The following is a 23,376-nucleotide window of genomic DNA, read 5'->3' as shown; positions in this document are numbered from 1 at the left end:
TCTGTGAAAGTTTTATTATTTATGAAAAAAATTGAAATTTTGCATAGAATTTTATTTTATTTATTTTTTTATTTTTATTTTTCTAATTTTTTTAGGAAAGTACACTTTCCTGCACACTCTTAAATGTGCAGAAATTAACCACTTTGTACTGCATTTATGTTAAAGAAAAGTAGCTCTTTTCCAGCAAGTGTTGCACAAAGAGATATTACAGCAGATGAAGCTAAGACTAGCACCCAGATATCAGCATCCACTTAATTTTAATAATTAAATTTTAAAGTTAAATATTTTTTAGAGCTATATGAATTCAGTATTGTAACAGTATTTAGATACCTATATCATTAAAGCAGTATTGTTGCAGCACTAGGAAATATAAAGACAGTATTGTAGCACTATTTAGGCAAAATTAAGGAAGTATTTTAGCACTATTTAGTCAATATTAAGGCAGTATTTTAGCACTATTTAGGCAAGCTTAAGGCAGTATTATAACAGTATAGTGGTGAAATATTAGGATAGTATTTGGGCAGTATTGTTGCAGTGTTAGGTTAGGTCAACATTATCGCAATATTTAGCGCTTTCAACACATTTAAATTCAAAACTTTAGTTACCATACACGAAAATAACAATTTATTATTCCCCCGGACAAAATGACTATTAACTTATCTCACGTATAAATGAAGATAGCAACAATTTTTTATACTCTTTCACCTGCACCAGTGTAAAATTCAAAAAATATTTTCCAACATACAGTTTTCTTCACACCTGTGAAAGAATATACACAATATTCACAGCTCGTCGTATATCCAGTGTCGATCAAATGACGTTAACATTTCCTCGTGACTGTTCTTCTAGTTTTTACACCTGTACTTATACCATTTTATTCTCTCTTAGATATTTTTTTATTTTATCTAGATATTTTTATTAATGTTAAAAATAACAGTAATATTTTTTTTCTCCTTCATTTTATTGCCATTTGTGAGTGTGTATTATTTAGTCGATTTCTCTTGTCCTCTCTTGTCAAATTATACATTATTTTTCATATTGAGAATTGATGTGTTCATTTTGTTTTTTATTTTTTTTTTCTTTTGACCGTATTGAGGAAAATACTTTTTTTTTGCTGCAAGACATTTTCTCACAGTAAAGTAAACAAACAGGTGCCATTTTGTTTTCTTTTTAATTTGTGTGTGTAAAAATCTGCATTATTAATATCACATCAAAAGAGACACGCACTTATCTCGATTCTGTTCGCGATAAGATAAGGAGCATTTGTATATTGAGTGACGTGTGTCTCTGTGTATGTGTTTCTATTAGTGAATTTTGATATTTTGTGATCAGTTTCTTTATATTCTGTTTGATAAACGGTATGACGTTAATTTTCAATTAAGAGGAAGGTGAGAGAAAAATAAAGTTTTTTCTCGGATACTCGCAAACAAAAATAATGTGTTCCTACGTTATTTGTCTTCAAAAATGCATTCAAATTTTGAACATATGTTTGGTAGATATCATAAGACGAGTAATTCAAAGGTAACAGTTTTACTCTATTAATATTTTTTTGAATTATTTTGCATCTTTTGACATTATTTGGAAATTTTTTTTTTATTTTTTATAAAAATTGTACAGAATACACTATTGACTTGAAAGTCAAATAATATAATAACATGGTCCAAATTTTTGGTTTTGGTTGTGTACCTTCGAGAAAACGGTGAAACATTTGTTTATAGTATTCGCAATAAATGTTATTCATATAATAGTAGTGAAATATTATTCAGAAGTAATATTTTCATTTTATGAAATTTAGGAGACAGAACTTTCAATTTTTGGTATCAATTTGTACACTTTCGAAAAAAATTTATTGACAGTAGTCGCAATATTTGTTATTTACATATTTATAGTAGAAAAATATTCAGAAATAATATTTAAAAATTTTTGAAAGTTTCAGAATAAAATGTTCTAATTTTGAAAACATTAATAGGAACAATTTTCTTTAGCAGATGTCGAAAACTAGAATGTTTAGTGGTCCTCTAGATAGTGTAGAGAGGAGTGTATTAAAGATAAGAAAAGTCATGCTTTTATTTAAGAGACACGAGGCGGCTCTTTTGTTGTTTATAGCGACAACGGACATCAGTTTTAAAAAGGAAGAGATTTTTCAAATTCATTTTCTAGGAAAGACAACCTGCTTCTTGTTATATGTAACCGAGATATTGTAACTGGTGTAGATTAATGTGCGCGTGTATTTTTTTTTCTCCTGAGACTCAACTTGTTTCTTTACCACACGATCCTGGACCAGAAACAACATTATTTTTTTTTCGTCCATTACTATTCTCGGTGACCGGCTTCCGCGAAACAGTACTATAGGTGGTTTTCTCTCTTGATACGAGACATATAGTCCTGTAAAACGAGATGTTGCACATTTCTGGCCACAAATTAATGCTTCAGCCGCACCCACACACATGTGTGTCTATAAGACAGTTTAAAATTTTCAAAAGATATTCCATAACATTTTATATTATATATATGATAGACCGCATATAATATGCAAATCCGGAAAACGTCAGTTCAAGAGACAGAGAGAGAGAGGGAGAGAGAGGGAGTGAGAAAGAGACGAGATAAAAATCTTGAATGTTGTTAAATCCTTTAATACTTAACTAGAAACCATTTTCTCTTGAAATTTATATAATAATTTAATATTTTTATAATAATTTTATTATACTCGCATAATAACATTATTGCTCGATATCAGTCACTATCTTGTGTCCATTCACCTGTTTTTTGACGATTGCTCAAGTTTTCCTTATATACCTACCTTGTTATTAGTTTTATTATTTCTATTTGTTTTTACTTCACGGAATTCTTATTTTTCTTCGTTTTTTAAAACATTTTTTTAAGTTTCTTTCCTGCTGTATTCAATCTGGTAAATTCTGATTTTTAATGCCAAATTAATACAGTAGAACCTCGGTTATCCGAGCCTCGATTATCCGAGATTCCGGATTATCCGAGGCACAAAACATGCTCGGATAATGCGGAATAACTCGGATAAAACGGATCGAGCGACTAAATTTGGAAAATAAATTTTACAAAACCACTATTTGTGATCATTGCATTTAAAATTTCGTCCATTTTTGTCATTTAATATTATTCTAACACTTTAAACACATGAAAAATAATTTAAAATTTTGAAATTTTCATTGGTTCCGTGTTATCCGAGTTTTCGATTATCCGAGGTACCTCTTCCCCACATTACCTCGGATAATCAAGGTTCTACTGTAATATTATATTATTTTATAATTTTATTATTTTATAATTATAATTAGGTACTGTATTTAAATTTGAAAAAGTATTTAATTTGTTAAAGTTTTTTTTATTGATTATCGGAAGAGTAGTAAATGAAACACTTGTATCACTTGTGCAACGTTTCGGTGTCTTGGTTTGACACCATCATCAGGCCACTAGTCATTTTTTAAAAAAGTTTAAAAAATTGTTAAAACAAATAATTCGTTACATTTGTAACACGTCTTAAAATTCGTCAATAAAAATAACATATCGTTAAGACTGAACACTGCCATTTCTTGCGAGTGACAAAACAAGACAAGTATTTAATTTGTTTTCTTAATATTTAAAATATTCCATTTATTACTAAAAATTAAAATTGGATAATTAATAAATCAACAATAAATATGTTATTTTTAAATTTTTTTTATGTTTATGACAAGTTGGGAAAATATTCTAAAATTTTCAAAACTTTTGCAATAATAGTTAAAAAATTAATCTGTGAATTTGTTTCATATATTTGCAATAAAAATAATTAATAATTATAATTATAATAAAAATAATATTAATAGAATAATCATATAATAATATAGTAATGGTCGGTAATAAAAAAATAAGATAATAATAAATTGTTTAATGATTTAAAAATATTTGTTAATATATACATAAAATGTTGTTGTAACTGTTTTAATTAAGACAAATGATAATGATGAAATAAATATTTTTGTGTGAATTGTAAAATAGAAAAATTTATCAAAAAGAAAAGAAAGAAAAAAAGTATATTACTAATAAATCTTGAAACACTAGAGTAAAAATGTAGATGAAAAATTATCAATACTTTACCATCATTAAGCGTGAAATGTGAAACTTTTGCGATGATGTTTCTGATAATATGTAAAAGACAAAGAACAAAGAGGCTCTACAAAATTATTTACACCAATTACTTTGATACAAATCGTTAATTTGTTTTTATCTCTCGACCTTCAGGCGCACTTCTAAAAAATTCTAAATTATTTTTCCATAAACTTCTTTTTCTCATTTTCTTAATTTTATTTTAAATTGATAATTAGAATTATGTATTTCCTTTTTTTGTAAACTTTATTTTTTTTTATTTTATATAAATATGAAAAATTAATTACTAATTTTTATTTTTTCCTAATTTTTTAAATCTTCTATCTTATAACTTTTTCATAGATATTAAAAATATTAATTTTAGTTCTTGGTTTTAATTATAAATTATATTTTTTAGATTTGACTTGAATAAGAAACGTAAATAATAACAGATGTGAAGAGAAAAATCATTTAATAAAAAGTAATGGAATTTCATTATCGAAGAAATGTTTGATCAATTTAAAATGTATATTTTCAAATGCATTTAGAACCTTGAATTATGAGAGAAGAAAAGATAAAATATTCTCATTCGAAAATTCTTTCTATACAATTTATTTGAAACTTTTGCTAATATTTGCAAACATTGTTAAGTATATAAATATAAAGTTAAAAATTATCAGTTTTTGAGGAAAGGTGACTCACGTTGTACTTAAAAATACAAGTCATTTGCGTCAACTGCGAATATTCGCTGAAAATAGTTATTTTTGAAACGTTTTCTAAAATTGTGAAGTTTTAACTTTATTTTTAATTTTAACGAGATTTTATTTATATTTATTTAGTTAATTAATTATTCCTGATAATTTTTTTAACTTTCTCACTGAAATTGTAATGAAAAAAGTCTTGAAAAAATTAAAACAACTGCGCCAAAGAAATAGTAAAATTTTAGTAAAACTAAAATGAAAGTGACGTTTTAGAAAAAAATATTCGAATAACTGATAGAATTTTAGTAAAAATTTATACTAATGTTTGTTAAATTTTACATTAAAAGTTTAGTGAACAAAAATTTGACGTGCAGATTCATTATCTGTAGTTCTAATTTTACTATTTTATGAATAGTAAACTTTCAGTAGAATTTTTGAATAATTTTTAGTAAATTCCCACTAAAATTTTATTTTAAGAAATTTAGAACTATGCTGAAAATGAAATAGTATCATTTTAGTAGAATTTTTAGTAAATTTTACATTAAAATTTTGGTGAAAAAAATTTAGAACTATATTCTGATAAGGAAATAGTAAAATTTCAGTCAAAGTTTTAAACAATTTTCAGTAAATTTTGCATTAAAATTTTATTGAAAATCATTAATATTTAGAACTACTAATATGAAGAAATAGTAAAATTGCAGTAAATTTAAATTTTTAAATAATGTTTAGTGAATTTTTAATCAAAATTTTAGTGAACAAAATTTAGAACTATACAGATAAAGAAATATGTAGTAAAATTTCAATAAAAGTTTTAAATAGCTTTTAGTAAATTTTCCATTCAAATTTTGGTTAAAAAAATTAGAATTGCTGATATTTAAATGGTAAAATTTCAGTAAAAGTTTTAAACAACTTTTAGTGAAAAAAAGTAGAATTACTATTAATGAAATAGTAAAGTTTTAATAAAAATACTTACTAATAAAAATTAGCAATCTTTCACTGATTTCTATTCAGAAAGAAAATTAAATAGCTTCAAAAAATAAAAATTAATGTAATAAAATAGTTCTTTTTCTTTACTTTTACTCATCGGAAATGTCTTTTACCTTAACGGACATTTACGATTTTAAGGCTTGGTATTGTTGTGAATGCGCAGAAACATGGTGATTATAACATAATTATTCACTCTTTGAAATAAATATTACGTTAGGATAATTTCGTGGGAATGGTGAAATTAGCGAGTCGAGAAGAAATTTTGTTATAACCATATGAAACTTACGTGCGTTTATAAATGTGGACATGCATATCATCACAATGACTTTTACTTTAATGAATACAACCATAAACAACAAAATCTACTTTGAGAAATTACTGAACCTATTTGTTTACTAACGAATCATGAGACATAGAAAATTATTCCCCTCATTCAACAATCATTCCTTTCTTTTTGCCGCGCGGCATCTGAAAGACATTTCTTTTTTTCAATGAAAAAAAAAATGCGACAAATTAATGATGAACTTCGTTATTTATTGACCCTTTTATCATTAAAATTTCCTTTACAAAATAATTATGTAAGTGATGAAGTAAGTTGACAGTTAAAAATTGCATTCATCCTCTCATTTTTTTTATATGTGAAAGAAAGTTAGGAAATCAAGAGAGTTTAAAATCTCCATAAACAGTTTGTCAGTTAATAGACTTCACTTTGTCGTTTCTGTAATTGACGGATAATAACTCCGGACAATTACATTTCTAACGTGATTGGAAGTAATTCAATGGAATATTTTTCATTCTTACTTTTTTGCGACAGAGACAATATTGTTTCCTTTAAGTGCTTTAAAATGTTGCCGAGTAAATACAGCTCTCTCAATTATATGGTATAAAAGAAACCGTGAATAATTTTGCCTCGTTCATTCGCCTACGTGAGTTAGGGTTGAAATCGACATTTGCAAAATCCGTTATAAAGTATTTTGCATTGCCTTATTTGGGAATATTGAAGAATAGTTAAAAACGATTTGCGATTTCCAATTTGCACCATTTTGAAATCAATGTTGTAGATGATAATTATGATGATGATGATGATGATGATGAGGATTTTATGTAATGTCGTGTAGTGCGGTACATAGAAATAATACTGTGAGAAAAGATGCTGCCATGTATCTTTGTAACGCATCTCTCTTGCTTCTGGGAAAGTCTTCACCTAGTGAGGAGGAAAAAATATACATTGAACCCTGAGGTCAAGTGAATCACATTCACTCTCTGCTGTATGGTCTTCGTCCATTTTTTTCTCTTTCTTCCTTTTCGTTTTTCTGTGAAATGAAACTTTTTCTTAACGAAATTTTACGATTTTTGTGGAATTGCAAAACGTATGTCTGTATTTTAAAACAGTTTTTTCATTTTTCTTTAGGGATTTACTTAAACGCAAACGGAGAGAATTTTACTTTTGGATCAAAGTTTTTATGTCTGATAAGTACACCCAAAACAACAACTAAGAGTCTTGTGTTGTATTTATTTCTTTTCTCAGTCGGACAGTGAACTATTGTATGGATCTTGATTGTAGTTCTGCTTCAGCTTGATTGGAAAATTTTAGCCTTTTATTTCCGTTGCTGGATAATACCAAAACTAAAATTTTTGAGGAAAGTCCTTTAGCAACAATTTCATAAGGGAAAACTCCTTTAGGAACAAATTCTTTACGGAAAAATCTTTCGGGAACAATTTCTCTAGATAAAAATAATTTCTTTTTTAAAGAACAAATTCTTTAGAAACAAATCCTTCAGGAACAATTCCTTTAGAGAAAATTACTTTAGGGAAAAATCATTCAGGAACAACTTCTCTAGAAAAATTTCTTTAGGAACAAATTATTTAGGAATCAATCCTTTAGAAACAATTCTTAAAGAGGAAATTCATTTAGGATCACATTCTTTAGAAACAATTTAATTAAGCACAATTAAGGAAAAATTCCTGTAGGAAAAACTACCTTAAGAATAGTTTCTTAAAGAATAAACTCTTTAAATACTATGCCTTTAAGAATTATCCTTTTAGGAACAATACTTCAGGAATAGTTCCTTTAGGTTAATTTCCTTTAGTGACAATTTCTCTCGTAACGAATTCTTTGAGGATAAATCCTATAGCAATATTTCTTAAGGTACAATAAATTCTTTTAGAAATAATTTCTTTAGGAATAATTCCGTTAGGACCATTTCCTTTAGGAACAATTTCTTAAAGTACAATTCCTTTGGAAACAATTTCTTTAGAAGCAATTCGTTTAAAAACAAGTTCTTCAGAGAGGATTACTTTAGAACTGATTTTTTAATGAACAATTTCTTTAGTAATAAATACTTTTGATACAATTATTTTGGGAGCAATTAATTTTGAAAAGAATCTTTAAAGATAATCATTTTAGGTACGATTTCACATTCAGAATAATTATTTTAGGTACACTTCCTTTTAAAGATAATTTCTTTAGAACAAATTTCTTCAATAACAAATGTTTTAGGGAAAAATCCTTTAGCAACTTTTAGGAAATCTACTCTGGGAACATATTCTTTATGATAAACAGTCCCTTTAGAAAAGTTTCTTTAGGTACAAATTCTTTATGAACAGATTCTTTAGGGACAAATCCTTTGGGAGAAATTTCTTTAGGAACAAATGCGTTAGGAATAATTTCTTTAGGAACACTGTTTTTAGAAACAATTTCTTTAGGTATAGTATTCCTTCGGGAACAATCTCTATGAATTGTTTCTTTAGAAACAATTTCTTCCAGTATAATTCTTTAAGAATAATAATCCTCTTATAAACATTTCCTTCAGTAAATATTATTTTTAGGGACCAATTCTGTAGGAGCATTGCCTCTAGGAACAATTTGTTTAGAAACAAGTTTTTTAAGGACATTTCGGATGAACAATTCCTTTAAAAGAAGTTTGTTTAGGAACATATTCTTCCGGGACAAATACTTTAGAAAGAATTCCTGTAGATGAAATTGCTTTAGAAGCATGTTCTTTCGGATGAACAATTCCTTTAGAAAAAGTTTGTTTAGGAACACATTCTTCAGGGACAAATCCTTTGAAAAAAATTCCTGTAGATGAAATTTCTTTAGGAACATATTCTTCAAGATGAACAATTCCTTTAGAAAAAGTTTCTTTAGGAACACATTCTTCAGGGACAAATCCTTTGAAAAAAATTCCTGTGGAGAAATTTCTTTGGGAACAAATTATTTACTAACAAATTCTTTAGAAACAATTGTAGAAAAAATTCTATAGGAACATCTTTCTTTATGGATTTCCTAATTATTTCTAAAGGAATTCCCTTAGAGACAATTCGTCCATGTACAATTTCTTTAAGAGTAACAATTCCTTTAAGGTCTATTGCTTTAGTAACAAAATCTTTAGCGACAAATCCTTTATAGGTTCATTTTCTTTAGGAACAATTCGTCTAGAAACATGTTCTTTAAGAATAATGCATTTAGTGACAATTTTTAGGTACATTTCCTTATATAAATAGAAACTGTATTATAATTCCTTTAGGAACAATTTCTTTAAGGATAATTCTTTTAGGAACCTGCCCTTTCGGTACAATTCCTTTTTAAAAAAATTATTTAGGAATAAATTCTTTATGATTATATTCTTTGGGAACAAATTCTTTAGAACCGTATTATTTAGGGACAAATTCTTTATGATCATATCTTGGATCATATTCTTCAGAAACAAATTCTTTAGAACCATATTATTTAGAAACAAATTGTTTAAGATTTTCTTTAATTCGTTTAGAAACAATTCCTTTAATAAAAATTCGTTTGGAAACAATTCCTATAGAAGCAATTTGTTTAGAAACAAGTTCTTTAGGGAAAAGTACTTTTTAAGATCCTTTTATTTATGGAAAGGAATTTCTAGAATTATTTTGTTAGGAACAAATTACATATTTAGAATAAATTTTTTAGGAACAATTCGTGTAGAAACAAGTTCTTTAGAAAGAAGTACTTTAGGAACAGTCTCTTCTGAATCTATTTCTGTAAAAGAAAATTTCATTAGTAACAATTCCCCTAAGAACAGTAGCTTTAGTTAAGCACAGTTCATACTGTGATAAATCAGATTACAGAGAGTTGCACAATAACCTCAACCGCAGATTGTCACAGAGAAGTAATTCGCCTAATTTTCGGTGTCTCATTTTTCTCTCACTTAGAGGCTTCTCGCCCACCTTCCTTCTCACTTCTTTGCGGTCAGATGATCACTATCCTCCCTCTCATCGTGACATGTCGTGACATGTAAAAAAAAGAAACGGATCCGCACGCACGGTTGAAAAGACGACAGTGTTGTTTCGTGGCACTTGAACAAAACTATTCCTTGATTTTTGTTGTATATATGAAATGACGTCAGATTGCATGCGATTCTGAAAAAGGCAATCGCCCTGCATTACTCCAGATAAGTTGATCGGTGAATGGTACATAGAGTGGGTCAGTCAGTATAGATATTGCACTACTGCACGCAAGGTCGTTCGCCCAGTTCGAACTGACACGTCAATATACATAAAATTCACATATACATAAACATATAAATATATATGGCATATATACTCGCCATCTAGACTTGAGGCGCCTCGGCTTGTTTGTACTTTCGAAAATTTTGTTGTACAATTGTAAACTTTGACTTAGTATGGGTACAGACACTGCTAAAAATAAAGACCCCCACAGACAGACGAAAAAAAAGTAAAAAACTTATACAAGACTTGTATATTCTATCACAGACTTCTATCATTCAGTTTTAACTTTAACTGTTGAGTGTCGTAAAATTTTATTCAATTAATGCTTCGATATTCTATTCTATTCTATTCTATTCTATTCTATTCTATTTGGGTGGATAATTTCTGTTATTTTATTTGTTTATCATTTTTGATTTTTTTTAATATTTATTATTTATTTCCTTTATTTCTTATTTATTTATTATAAAATTTCTTAAAAATAATTATATTTTGGCTAATAATTTAGAAAATTAAATAAAAAGATTAACTAATATTTATTAAGCAATATAATTAATTATTAAAATTAAAAATTGTTTGTCTAACAAATATTTAACAGACTATTTTTCATCTTATTTTCCAATTATTTGAAATATGGTACTTCGGTATATAGAATTTTATATTTGTTTTTTGTATACAATATAATTGTACACATATATAACATTCCAATCGTACATCGTAATAAAGTTGCAAAAGGATTCTCAATATACAGAGAAACATAAGATTGAAATCTTTAAATTGCCAATATGAAATGATAATCGATAACTTATCGAAGAAAACTGGCATTTTTTCATTATTAAATTACATTTCACCGCTAATTGTTTACATAGAAAAACAGAATTATTTTATATTTTTTTATCCTTTTCGTTTAATTATTGCTTCTCTTATTCACTCAAATCGGTATTTAAAATATTCTCATTCTATTTATCATTCTTTTTCTATTTTTTTTAATACATGAAGGGAAAATTATTTTCTATTATATAAAAAGAGTAAATTATTTTCTTTTTTCTAAACAAAGTTAATTATTTTGTATGTCAATAAAACACGATAAATTATTTTGCTATTTTTTTAAATTCAAATAAATTAATTAATAAATATTAAAATATTGCAATTAAAAGTAATTAATAATATTAAAATTTAACATAAAATTAATTATAAATAAATAAGAATAAATTATTTTCTAGTTTAATAAAAACAGTACTACCTAAATTATTTCGCTTTTAATTAAAATTTTAATAAATTAATTAATAGTAAAATAAATAAATTGAATAATTAAATTTAATAAATGGAAGTGATGATTTTTTTTTGTTATAGTTTTAGAACAATAAGACATTTGCGAAATTAAATATAGTTTTGAAGTTTAAGAGATGCTATTTAAACGTGAACTATTTTTCTCTCTGTCTTTTGCCAGACAAGTTTTCCATTTTGCCATTTTCGAGGTCGCTGAACCGTTTTGCTCGCATATAAAATGTTGAAGCGGTAACACTTGCGTGGGACACAGATCCACCTCGTCCCCCGCACTTTGATCACTAAGTTTTGCTCTCTTTTCATTTTTGATCATGAGTGTACTTTGCGAAAAACAAGTTTATTTTATCCCGCATTATAATAAATAATAACTGCAAAAAATATGAAAAATTTTTGTCAACTTTTAAAACTGGTAAAACTAAAATTTATTATATCAAAAAATTAAATTAAGAAGCAAGATTAGAAAACTTGAAAAAGAAATATTTTTCAAGAAACTTTATCTTTTCGAAAAGAAATTATTATTATTTATTTTAAATTAAAATAACAATTAGACATAAATTAATTTATTTACAATTGTAATAATTATAAAATAATTAATTAATTTAAAACTAATTACTCATAAGTTATTAAATAATTATTCAGGGTTGCCAAATGTCAGGGAATTCAGGGAAAAGTCGGGAAAAGTAGAATTGGTTAGGGAAATCAGGGAAAAACTAAATTAAATTTTTTTGTCAACCTTGTCATTATAAATTATTTATAAATAAAATAAAAAAACATATTTTACAGAATGTTTAATAAAAAATTAAAACTAAAATATATAATTGTTTTTAACAAATATATTTGAGCGCGCAAGAAAAAAAAAACAATATTTTATACTTTAAAATTCTGATGTTATAAGCATGTGTGTATTTTTGACTAAATGGAATTGGTCTCAGTTTTGTATGAAATCTAAAATGCACCTTTTTAACCGAAGGCCATTTTCAAATAAAATATTATCGTCCCTTCCTGTATTACGTGAAAAGTAACAGATGTGGAAATATACGTTTTGAGTTTAAAGTTACACAAAATTTCGAGAGAGCGTGGCCAAATGTTCCTATGACGCCGCCCTTTTCCACATAATATTTCCATATTTTCGTGAATATTTTCTAAGCTGAAAAAAAGTTAAAAATACATTGAGAACAATCTTTTTCCAGTTGAAATAATTTTTCAAAATTTATTTCCAATTTCTAACTTTAATAGTGATAATTTTTTTCTTAATTTTTGAAAATTTCAAATTAAAATTGTTAATTTTAATTTTAAGGTTTCTGAAGTTGGCGTCGACGCTGAGTATCGAAAAATATTTTTTTCACGAAACAGAAAAAAAACCAGTAAATTCTAAAGTTTCACAATTACAAAAATTACTCTTAAAGAGTCGACGCCAACTTCAGGGACCTAAATAATAGCATTAAATATTATTTATTAAATTTTATTATTTTTAGTTATTATTATTTATTAAAATATAATTATGTAAGCAATGCGGTCTATGCATGAGGAAACGGAAGTCGAAGTGACAAAAGGGAATCAAAAGCGATTTTCTTAGGCATGAGAATCACAACTCGTTGTATGCAGATTCGTGCGGCTGTTTCTTTTTGCCACATATTTTTTGCAAGGGAGGAAGTGACTGTACGCAAGGGAAAGTGTTCACGCTCTTTGGATGAATGTCGGTAAATTTAATGATCGATTGTGCGAACCCCGGGCAAAGTGATCGTAAAAACCACAACTATAAACGCGAGTCGTAACCAAAACATTGTTTACACACATCGATTTTTTGAAATGTTCGCTTTTTTCTCTCCATATACTATATATAGAGGTATTTAATATTTCTATGTATTTAACGGTTAAAAAAAAGTTTATTCAATCTTTAGAAGTCAAAGAGAAAAAAAGAGTTCAACTCAAAGGGAGGAATTGAAAATATATTTTATTTTAGCGGATTAAAAAAATTTGTTTCTGCATTTAAAATGAAAAAATTTTGCATGAAGAGATCTTTCTTTTTATGAAATTATTTTTAATTTTGAAACAAATTTTTTTAATTCGGAAAAAGAAGGATCTTTGAAGTTTGCGTCGACGCAAAAAACAAATTTTTTTTCTAGTAAAACCAAAAAATCTGAAGAATTTTTTCAAGGATTTTTAGTTCAAAATGTTAAATGGAAACTTTCAGAATTCAAGGTGTGAATGAAAGAAGTAAAATTAGTGCCATTTTCATTACTTAAAACTTCAAAAAATTGTTTTTGATGCTAAGCGTCGATTTCAGAGACTTAAAATTAAAAATTTTTTTTCAATCCCTCTCTTTGAGTTAAATTCTTTTTTTAAAATCTTTTTTAATTTAGAAATCGGGTTGTATCAAAATAACCGAAAATTTTTGTGACTAATTCAATTAGTTAAGTTTGACTATTGTTTACTAATAATTATTTTCTACTGTAGTAATTACTTATTTTTTAATGTTTACTAATTGACGAAGCACAAAGTTAACCAAAATTTTACTAACAATTTAGTTATTTAAACTAATTCAGATCTAGAGAGTTCTTTTATGAGTTTCCAAAATTATATGTCCGCGCAGTAAAAAAAATATTTCCGGAAATATTTATTTTCTAATTTTAAAATACTTATAATCCATTTCAACTTTTTATGGGGTAAATTTTTCAAGAACAGAGAGTATAATCTAGAAATTCATTCAACTATATATTTTTTTTACTGCTTTGTTATGGTAGGATGTTGCAAACAAGGTTTATGAGATAAAAACATTTAAAGTGAAAGTCAAGGAAAATTTTACATAAATCATGAATAGTGCTCAAATAGCATATATGCATAAAAAGCTATAAATGTGAATTTAATTTACTTCTCTTAGAAAAGTATTATTACACCTGTTTTTTTTCTTTTATTAACTGTAGATATTTCTTTTTTCCTTTGCAAAAGATATAAACACTAAGTATTTCTGTTTGTTTGAAATTGCCGAGACACGAGGGTAATTAGAAATCATTTGGAAATAATTATCTATCGTAATTTTCTATAAGTACACGTGTAATAATATTATAAGAGGGGAATTGCGAGGAATCCTCACACGTCTTCTGTAAATCTGTAACGTCGTGGGGAAGGATTTAAACTCCCATGTTGTCAAGGTTCACATTCTATTTTCATGCTCAAAAAGAGAAAACGCGAGTTAGAAAGAAAAACACTCTTACGGTCGTTGACATATTCCTTTAAACAACTTTAAACTTTCTCAGTAAAACTTGATTTATACGAGGATCACGATTTTTAATATTTGACAATATGATTCTTTTTTTCTTGGCTTTTTTGGATGGGAAGAATAAACTTGGCCTTTTTTCTATAAATTTCTCAATTTTTTTTTTTGAAAGTATTATTTTTTGTGTAAAACAAAATAATTCTTAATATTATTATTTTAATATAGTACAATTTTTGTTGTATAAGTAAAAACTAACTTAAATGCAAAATTTAATAATTGACTGATTTTTTAAAAAATTAATTTACATTATGTTTACTTTCCTTTTTTTATCTTTCATCTGTATAAATTATTTTCCTCCTTTTAAACATTAGTAATAAAACAAAAGTTATTCAAAGAACCGAACTTTTTGTTTAATTTATAATAATAACAATAGGATAAAATAGCAACAACAATGATAATATAGTAATAAATAGAAAGACTATAAAATTAATTTCAAAACAAATAAATTACTTGATCCAAATAACCGATTACTTTTTAATATTTAATGCTGGAGAAAAATGTCCCCAAAGTTTTCAACACTCAGCGACGACGCTAACTTCAGGGACCTGGAGAAATTTAAATTTTTAGAATTCATAAGAAAATTCTGAATTTTTGTGTCTTTTTTGTTTGTCTCATAAACTATAAAATTGCCAGAAATTTCCAATACAAAAACCTTCAATTTTGTTCATTTCTGACAATAATTTCTTCTTAAATAACATAATTTTTGAAGAAGAATCATAAAATTATTACTTAAAAATTATTTAATGAATAATTTTAATTCAATCTTTCAAAATTAATTGAATTTTAAAAAAGTTTTTTTAAAAGAGTTACGTTTACAATTTTCGTAAATACATAGATGAACTTTAAAAGGTTTTAATTTGAAATTTTATAATGAATGAATTTAATTAGAAATTTTAGAAAACTTGGATTTTCGAAAAATTTTAATAATTCAAATTCTTCTGAAATTAGTTAAATTTTTTAATTCATATTTAATTAATTATTAAAAATATAATAGATTTATTGAAGTTTTCAAAAACACTAAAAACAATTGAATTTTGGAGAAGTTACAAATCATTACAGAAATTTAATTATTTTCAAAAGTAATAAAATTCTTCGCAGAAACTCAATTATGCCTTTAAAAGAATTCTTGTCAAAATTTCAATTATCTTTATAAATAATAAAATTCTTCTTCGAAATTCAATAATTTTCAATATCTACTATTTTAACAAAATTTCCCAAAAGAATTCAATTATGTAAAAAAAATTTTGATACAATTCTTCGCAAACATTTAATTATTTTCATAAATAATAAAAATTCCATAAGAATTGAATTATTTACAAAGTTATTATAAATTTCTTCTCAATAATTAAATTATTTTCATAAATAACAAAATTTTTTACACGGATTAAATTATTTTCATAAATAATAAAACTCGTCGCAGAATTTCAATTATTTTTAATAAAATTTTAATCGAATTTCTCGAAAAATATAATTATTCTTAAAAATTATATTAAAATTCGTCGAAAGAATTCAATTATTTAAAAATTTGTTGATAAAATTCTTTGTGAGAATTTAATTTTAAGAAATATTCAATTATTGAATAAATTAATTATTTTTGTATTTAAATAATGAATTTTCGTAGAATTTTCTAATTTACTAAAAGTTGATTTAAAAATGAATTTCAGTTAAAATTTTAAATAATAATTGAATTTTAAAATCATTATAGCTTGGGTTTTTAGAAATAATTGAATTTTGAAGAGGTTTCAAATTAAAAATTTGAAATTTTTAAAATCTTATTTCCTATGATAAACCTGTCTATGTATGTTGATTCGAATTCGAAATTTAAAATTTACCTTAGAATCAGGTATGTGTTGCTATTATCCAAAACCTTGTATTTCGGTCTAATTATTTAATAATTTTGAAAATAATTTTTAATAAGTGAAATATCTTTGTAAAAAAATTATTATAAAAAGTAATTTCTTCGAAGTAAAATGATAACGGAAGAATTTCATTTGGTTATTTTTTGTTGTTTATGTATACAATAATTGAGAATCATGAAAGCAATTGTTTTGTTGTTACTCTTTGTCTATGAAAAAGCCTATTTCCGGTGTAGTATATACATATATTGGTAAATGTAGAGAATGTAGGTAGATGACAGTAGGTGGAAATGCGATGACTACAATATTCACTTTTGTCATTGAATTTTCCACGTTGATGTAACTTTTAACCGCCCTCACATGACACCATAGGTCAATATTACTTGTTACACACACATGTGTATATATATTGATCAATCATTTTTTAATTTCTTTCAATTCTTTCCCTCTGTTTCATTGATCTTTTATTCATCTTTTGATTTGAATTTTTTTTCTTTTTGCTTGGTCATAATAATGTTTGTCCTAAACAGCAAATATAAAACAATAAGCTTGTAACAAGTAACACATGTTTTAAAAATCAATAGTAAATATTGAATTTTAATAATTTTATTTTTAAACAATAGACATATATAATAATATATGTATATAAGTAAACACATTTATAATTTATATAGAAGCAAAAATGCATAAATTACGCGTTTGATTTGTTTATAATGTTTGCCTTTCGTCAATTATTTTTTATATGACTTTTTTTCTGAATGAAAAATAAAAAAAATTGTGTGTTTTCTATTTTTTGTAACTACAGTAAATGTATTCAGAATATATATTAGGTAAAATTATAGGCAAATTTCCAAATGACAACATAAATTGACCAATTTTCTACATATATAGCTCGGAGGAAGGAAATAAAAGTACGTGGAATGAAAGTGAAATTTTTATTGTTATTTCTTTTTTCTTTTCATGAAAAATGTGTAGATCGTTTAAAGAAGAAATATGTCGTCATCAAATTTTATTTATTAATTTTAAATAGAGTGTGTATTTTATATTGAAATCGATATAGAGGGTAATATTTCTTTTCTTCTATATATAGTATAGAAAGAGAGAGAGAGACTGAAAATTCGATGGTATATTTTGTATTGTGTGCATTTCCTCTCCATCTTGTTTCATCAAGTTGAATAGTGATTTATTTTGTTCCGTAATTAGCCATCCTTCTTGTCTTCGATCCTCGAAATACCGACAAGATTGACTTCTTGTCATTGCAGTCGAAAGCGAAAGTTCACGTTAATATCTCTCTTTCTCTCTCTCTCCCTTCGTATTCTTGATCCTTGGTCTTAAAATTAGTCGCAAAAATTTGATATACTTTTCTGATCTAATATAGACATATTGTTTAATTATAATGTTTTTTGTAATTTAATAAAAAAATATTCAATTCTTTATTAAATCATTATTCATTCAGATAATCTATTAAAACCTACTACTTACTACTTTTTTCACGATTAGCTACTATTTGGATACTTTTTTAAAATTTATGACACTAAAAGCTACTATATTCTTTTTTTCTTATTTTTTTGTTTGAAAATTTTCAAAAATTTAAATCTGCTAATAGTTGTAATAAAAAATTATTCCCAAAAATTCTAATAAAATTCTTTGAAACAATTCAAATTTTTAAAATTTTTTTTAAATCTTTCTCAAGAATTTAATTATTTCTAAAACTAATAAAATTTTACACGCAGGAAATCAATTATATAAAATTTAATAAAATTCGTTGCGAGAATTCAATTATTTTCATAAATAAATAAATTCTTCTCAGGAATTCAATCACTTTCAATATAATTTTTTTAATAACTTTAATAACTTTCTCGAAAAAAAATTTTTTTTTAAAATTTTAATAAAATTCTTTAAAAGAATTAAATTATTTCCAAAAATAAAATATTTAATTACAATAACTAACAAATACTATTATTTTAAGAAATTGAGAGAAATTCCTCGTAAAATATAAGTACGTTTAAAATTTGTATTTAAAATTATCAGAAAAAACTACAATAATTTTTAAAAGATTTAAAGAAATTAGCCAAAAAAATTTAATTATTTTCAAAAATTTTAATAAAATATTCTTCACAAGAATTTTATTATTTTTATTAATAAAAATATTCTTATCAGGAATTCAATTATTTCTTAAAAATTTGAATGTAATTTTCTATTTACAATTATTAACAAAAACGATTATTTTAAAAACTATACAGAGAAATTTTTTTTTAAAAATTTAATTAATTTCAAAATTTAAATAAAAACTAAAATTTCAATTAAAATGTTTAAAAAAATTAGTTTATTTTTAATAGATTTAAAGAATTTAGTCAAACAAATTTAATTATTTTCGAGAAAAATCTGATAAAACTCTTCCAAAGAATTCAATTTTTTAACAATATTTTAATAAACTTTAATAATAAAATTATGAATTACAAATTTTTAACAAAATCGAAAAAAATTAAAACAAAACTAAAAAAATTAAAGAAATTCTTCAAAACAATTTAAATATTTTCAAAAGTTTTAATGAAATGTTTGGGATTTGAATTATTTTTTAAAATTTTGATAAAATTCTTATTCAATTTTAAGAAATAATCAATTATTCTATTAATTATTTAGTTTTGTATTCAAATAAGGGAATTCTTTTGGAACTTTTTAATAAAAATGGATTTGAAAATGAATTTCAGTTATAATTTTAGATTAAAATTGAATATTAGGGTAGAGTGGGGTAAAAAAGCCACATTTTTACTTTTGATGTTGTAAAATCTGTATTTAAAATTTTTTTCTCAAATTTCCAATTGTTATTGAAAGTTTAGTTATTAAGCTTGAAAATTCTTGACGGAAATATTTTTTATCTCATGAAAGGACTAAGTTATAAGAGTTTTACGAAAGCACTGTAAGTGGCTTTTTTGCACCACCTGGTGGGGTGAAAAAGCCACCCTACGATTTTAGCAAAACATGTTATCAATTTAGGTATTTTTATAGTTTCCCTTTATTTATATGACAAATAGTCTTATTTGAAAAATATTTTAATAATTATGAAAGAGTTTTTAGCAAGCAAAATTGAAAATTATATTAAGTTTACCTGTTTTCGATTTGCACTGCCAATTTTTCGTACCTTTTTTAGAAGTTCTCTTTAAGTTTCACCACAGATAACATATTTCGTTGCAACCGTTTATTCATTGTGTATTTTTTAAATGCACTTTGAACTACTTTTTCGTCGTGTTTAATTTATTTTATTAAATAAACACGAGACATTTTGTAAAATAAGAAGGTTAGTTTAAATAGAAAACAAGTGAATTTCACAAAATATTCAATGGATTTTTTGCCCTGGCTTTTTTACACCCAAGACCAGTTATTAAAAAAAGCAAAAATAAATTGTTAATTCAGTTCAATTTCCAAAAATTAACATTGTATACGTTTTCGGTATACTTTTCTCCGTATGTACAAACATTTACTTTTATTATTCGTTCACTTAATCAAATTGTAATATGTTTGAAAAGTTCACCAAAATGTTTTCAAAAAAGCAACAAAAAATTAAAATTACAATAAAAACAATATTAATCTAGGTACAACATTCAAATTAGATTCAAAAGTTGCGTATTACCTAATAGTATTTATATTCTAAACAGCTGATAAATCGGCTTAATAGTTTTTAAATAAAACTCAAATGGCTTTTTTACACCATGGCTTTTTTACCCCACTCTACCCTATAAATGCGTTATAATATGAATAATTTTTAGATATATAGATAAATTTCAAAAAGCTTTAAAATTAAAATTATTTAAAATCTTAATTCCAGGGGAAAGTACTCTCTAAATCTGAATATGTGAAAATTCACATATTTGTACGTTATAAGTCGTCTTCTCGATCAATAAGTGCATATACACTTATAATAAGTGAAATTTCACTCAGAATAAGTGAAAAATTCACTTATTTATAAGTGTATATGCACTTATTGATCGAGAGGACGACTTATAACGTACAATAAGTGAAATTTCACATATTCAGATTTAGAGAGTAAATAAATATTTATATATTTATTAAACAAAAATTATTCAAGCTTGAATAATTTAATTTAGAAATTATAAAAAAATTAATCGTTTGAAAAAAACTTTCAAAAATTATTTTTAAAAATAATCGAATTTTTGAAGAATTCTAACTAAAAATTTAGAAAATAATTGAATTTGATAAAAATTTAGAATTGAAGTTATTATCAGGATAAGAAAAACAGTGAATATTTTTTTATCGAAATGAAGGAAATGTCAGGGAAATACAGAATGAAATTTTTGAGATTTTTTTGAATCGACTAAAACAAGTTTTTAGTCGTCAAATTTAATGTTTCGATAGCCACTTTTTTACTACTTTTTTCAGTCTCAAAGATACTTTTTGCAACTTTTTTAAAATTAATTATTGAGTGCGAAGCCTGTAAACTGATACGCATAAAAAATAATTAATTATTCCTAAAATAAAAATTATAACTGTGTATTGTATTCTATTTCTATTTATTATGATCTCAATTTGATTAGTCAATAACCATTAACCTTCATTTATTTTGTTTCAGGTGAGTCCTTTCCTATTCATGAAATTCTTTGTAGACCGCTGTAAAAGTGAGTTATTGCAAAATAATTAATAGAATCAATTAAATAGACTGATTATAATTATCAATGATATTTGAAACTCAGTTTAATTAAATTTAAAATTGTCGTATAAAGAAGTAAACATCGTTTGCTACAAAAAAAGAGAGGGTAGAAAAGTGTTCGTAAATCTTTCATCTTATCCGATGTCATTGGCTTTACTTAATCAACCTTTTTAAGGCTTTCACCTGTCTTAACACTTGATTACGAACTGCTCCAATCATGATAAGAATCTGGGTTAAGAGGCGTCAATTTGTCTTATATACCACGTATCCTTTTTTTCTCACGAGCAATTTAAAAACATTACTTAAGTATTTGTAAAACAACATTTATATATGTATGTATACAAATAAATAAATATATATATAAATACATCATAAAAAAGAAACGGCTTGTTTGTCGCACTAATTACAAAGCCAATAAAAATAAATTACCTCAAACAATTCAGCAATATGTAGAGAGAGAAAAATGCGTAAGAGTTATATAAATATAAAATTGGAGAAAATAAACATTATGTCGTGTTCTAAAAAAGGATTATTGGTTTTTGCTACAGCGAATAAGATTGAAATATACTATTATATGAGAAAGCTATTTATGGGGGATTTAATATTCGAATATATGGATGAGTATCTAGTTTGAAAAGTTTACTAAATTCTTAAAGTTCCTTTAAGAAAGTCTTCAAGTTTTTCTTTTTTCATAAAACTCATAGTTTCTTGTCGATTTCTTATCAAACGGTTGATATATTTAAGGGACAAATCTTTAGAGAACATTGGATATTTTTTAATTTTTTAATGTTCTTAATTTCTTTATGTAAACATTTCTTTTAAAAAACCGTTAGAAAACTTCAATAATATTTTGGGAAAAATTCAAGAGTTTATATTTCTTGTAAGAAATATCGTTTTTATTTTTATTTCTTTAGACAAAATTTAAGAGTTCCTTTGTGTCTAAAGTCAGTTAAGAGTTTCATTAAAGAGCTAAATGTTTCTTTAATGTAATAATTTCCTTGGAGAACAAGAGTTTTTTTTAGAAAACTTCAAGTAATATTTCGAGATTAAAAATTTATATTTCTAAAGAACCTACTTTCGTAAAAAAAGTGTGACTTTTGTTTTAAAAATTTACTAGTTTCTTTAAATAAAGACTAGAAATTTCTTTAATTTATTAAATTTAAAAGTTTTTTTCGGGAATTTTAAGTTAGGAAACTAAATTTTTTAACAAAACTTAAATTTTTCAAAATTATAATTTTTTAACAAAACATCAATTTTCCAAAATACATTTATGGTTTTTCTACAAAACTCTTAAATTTTTCAAAAGAAATATCTAGTTTTTTTAATGAAACTCAGTAACTTTTAAATTGTCTCAAAAAAGTTTAAATTAAAATTTCATGTATGAAATTCATGAGTTTTGTTATAATAAACCAGAAATTTCTTTAAGAAAATTTAAGAGTTTCCTTTGAAAGTTTGTTTCGTTAAAAACTGTACATTTTTTCATCGCAATTTTTCCCTAATGACAGAGTTTATATGAAAAATTTTAAGAGTTTTGTTAGAAAACTTAGATTTCTAAGAAAAATGTATGAGTTATATTAGGAAACTAGAAAAGTTACTCAAAAAACATCAAGTATCATTTTAGAGAAATTTATGAGTTTCTATTTCTTGAAAAAACTAGAATACGTATCCTAACGAAATAGCAAATTCTTTGATTTAATTTATGAGTTTCATGAACAAACTACAAATTTGTTTAACGCAATTAAAAAATTTTGTTAAAAAAATGGTAAGAATTTTATTAAAAATTGGAAATTTTCAAAAAAATGTAAGAATTTTGTTAGGTAATTGTAAGTTTTTTTTAAATTTTAGAGTTGTCTTAAGGAATTTTTAAAGTTTTGTTTGGAAACTAAATTTTTTTAAAAAAATATAAGAGTTTAACCCCTTACTTAATTTATTTACAAAAATTACGAAAATCTTAAAATTCTCTAAAAAAAACTCTTAAATTTTTCAAAAGAAATTTGTAATTCAAATATTTCTTTAGAGAAATTCAAGAAT

The 23,376-nt window shown here is 24.8% G+C and overlaps 1 protein-coding gene across 4 annotated transcripts in view; it reads left to right on the top strand.

Moving 5' to 3' along the window:
- LOC122513089 (IQ motif and SEC7 domain-containing protein 1-like) overlaps positions 1 to 23,376 on the top strand; it is a 160,791-nt gene that overhangs the window by 53,420 nt on the left and 83,995 nt on the right. The window contains exon 1 of one of the 4 annotated variants that reach the window (XM_043629334.1): positions 1,287 to 1,521. The exons of the other annotated variants lie outside the window; for them this stretch is intronic. Coding sequence (XP_043485269.1) covers positions 1,436 to 1,521 — 86 coding nt within the window. The 5' untranslated portion in view covers positions 1,287 to 1,435. Of the gene's footprint in view, positions 1 to 1,286; positions 1,522 to 23,376 lie in introns of those variants that run through there. 4 annotated transcript variants of the gene reach the window in all.

The sequence above is a fragment of the Leptopilina heterotoma genome, unplaced genomic scaffold (assembly GCF_015476425.1).
Source record: "Leptopilina heterotoma isolate Lh14 unplaced genomic scaffold, ASM1547642v1 Lhet_134, whole genome shotgun sequence".
NCBI lineage: Eukaryota > Metazoa > Arthropoda > Insecta > Hymenoptera > Figitidae > Leptopilina > Leptopilina heterotoma.
This window is presented reverse-complemented; position numbering and strand designations above follow the sequence as displayed.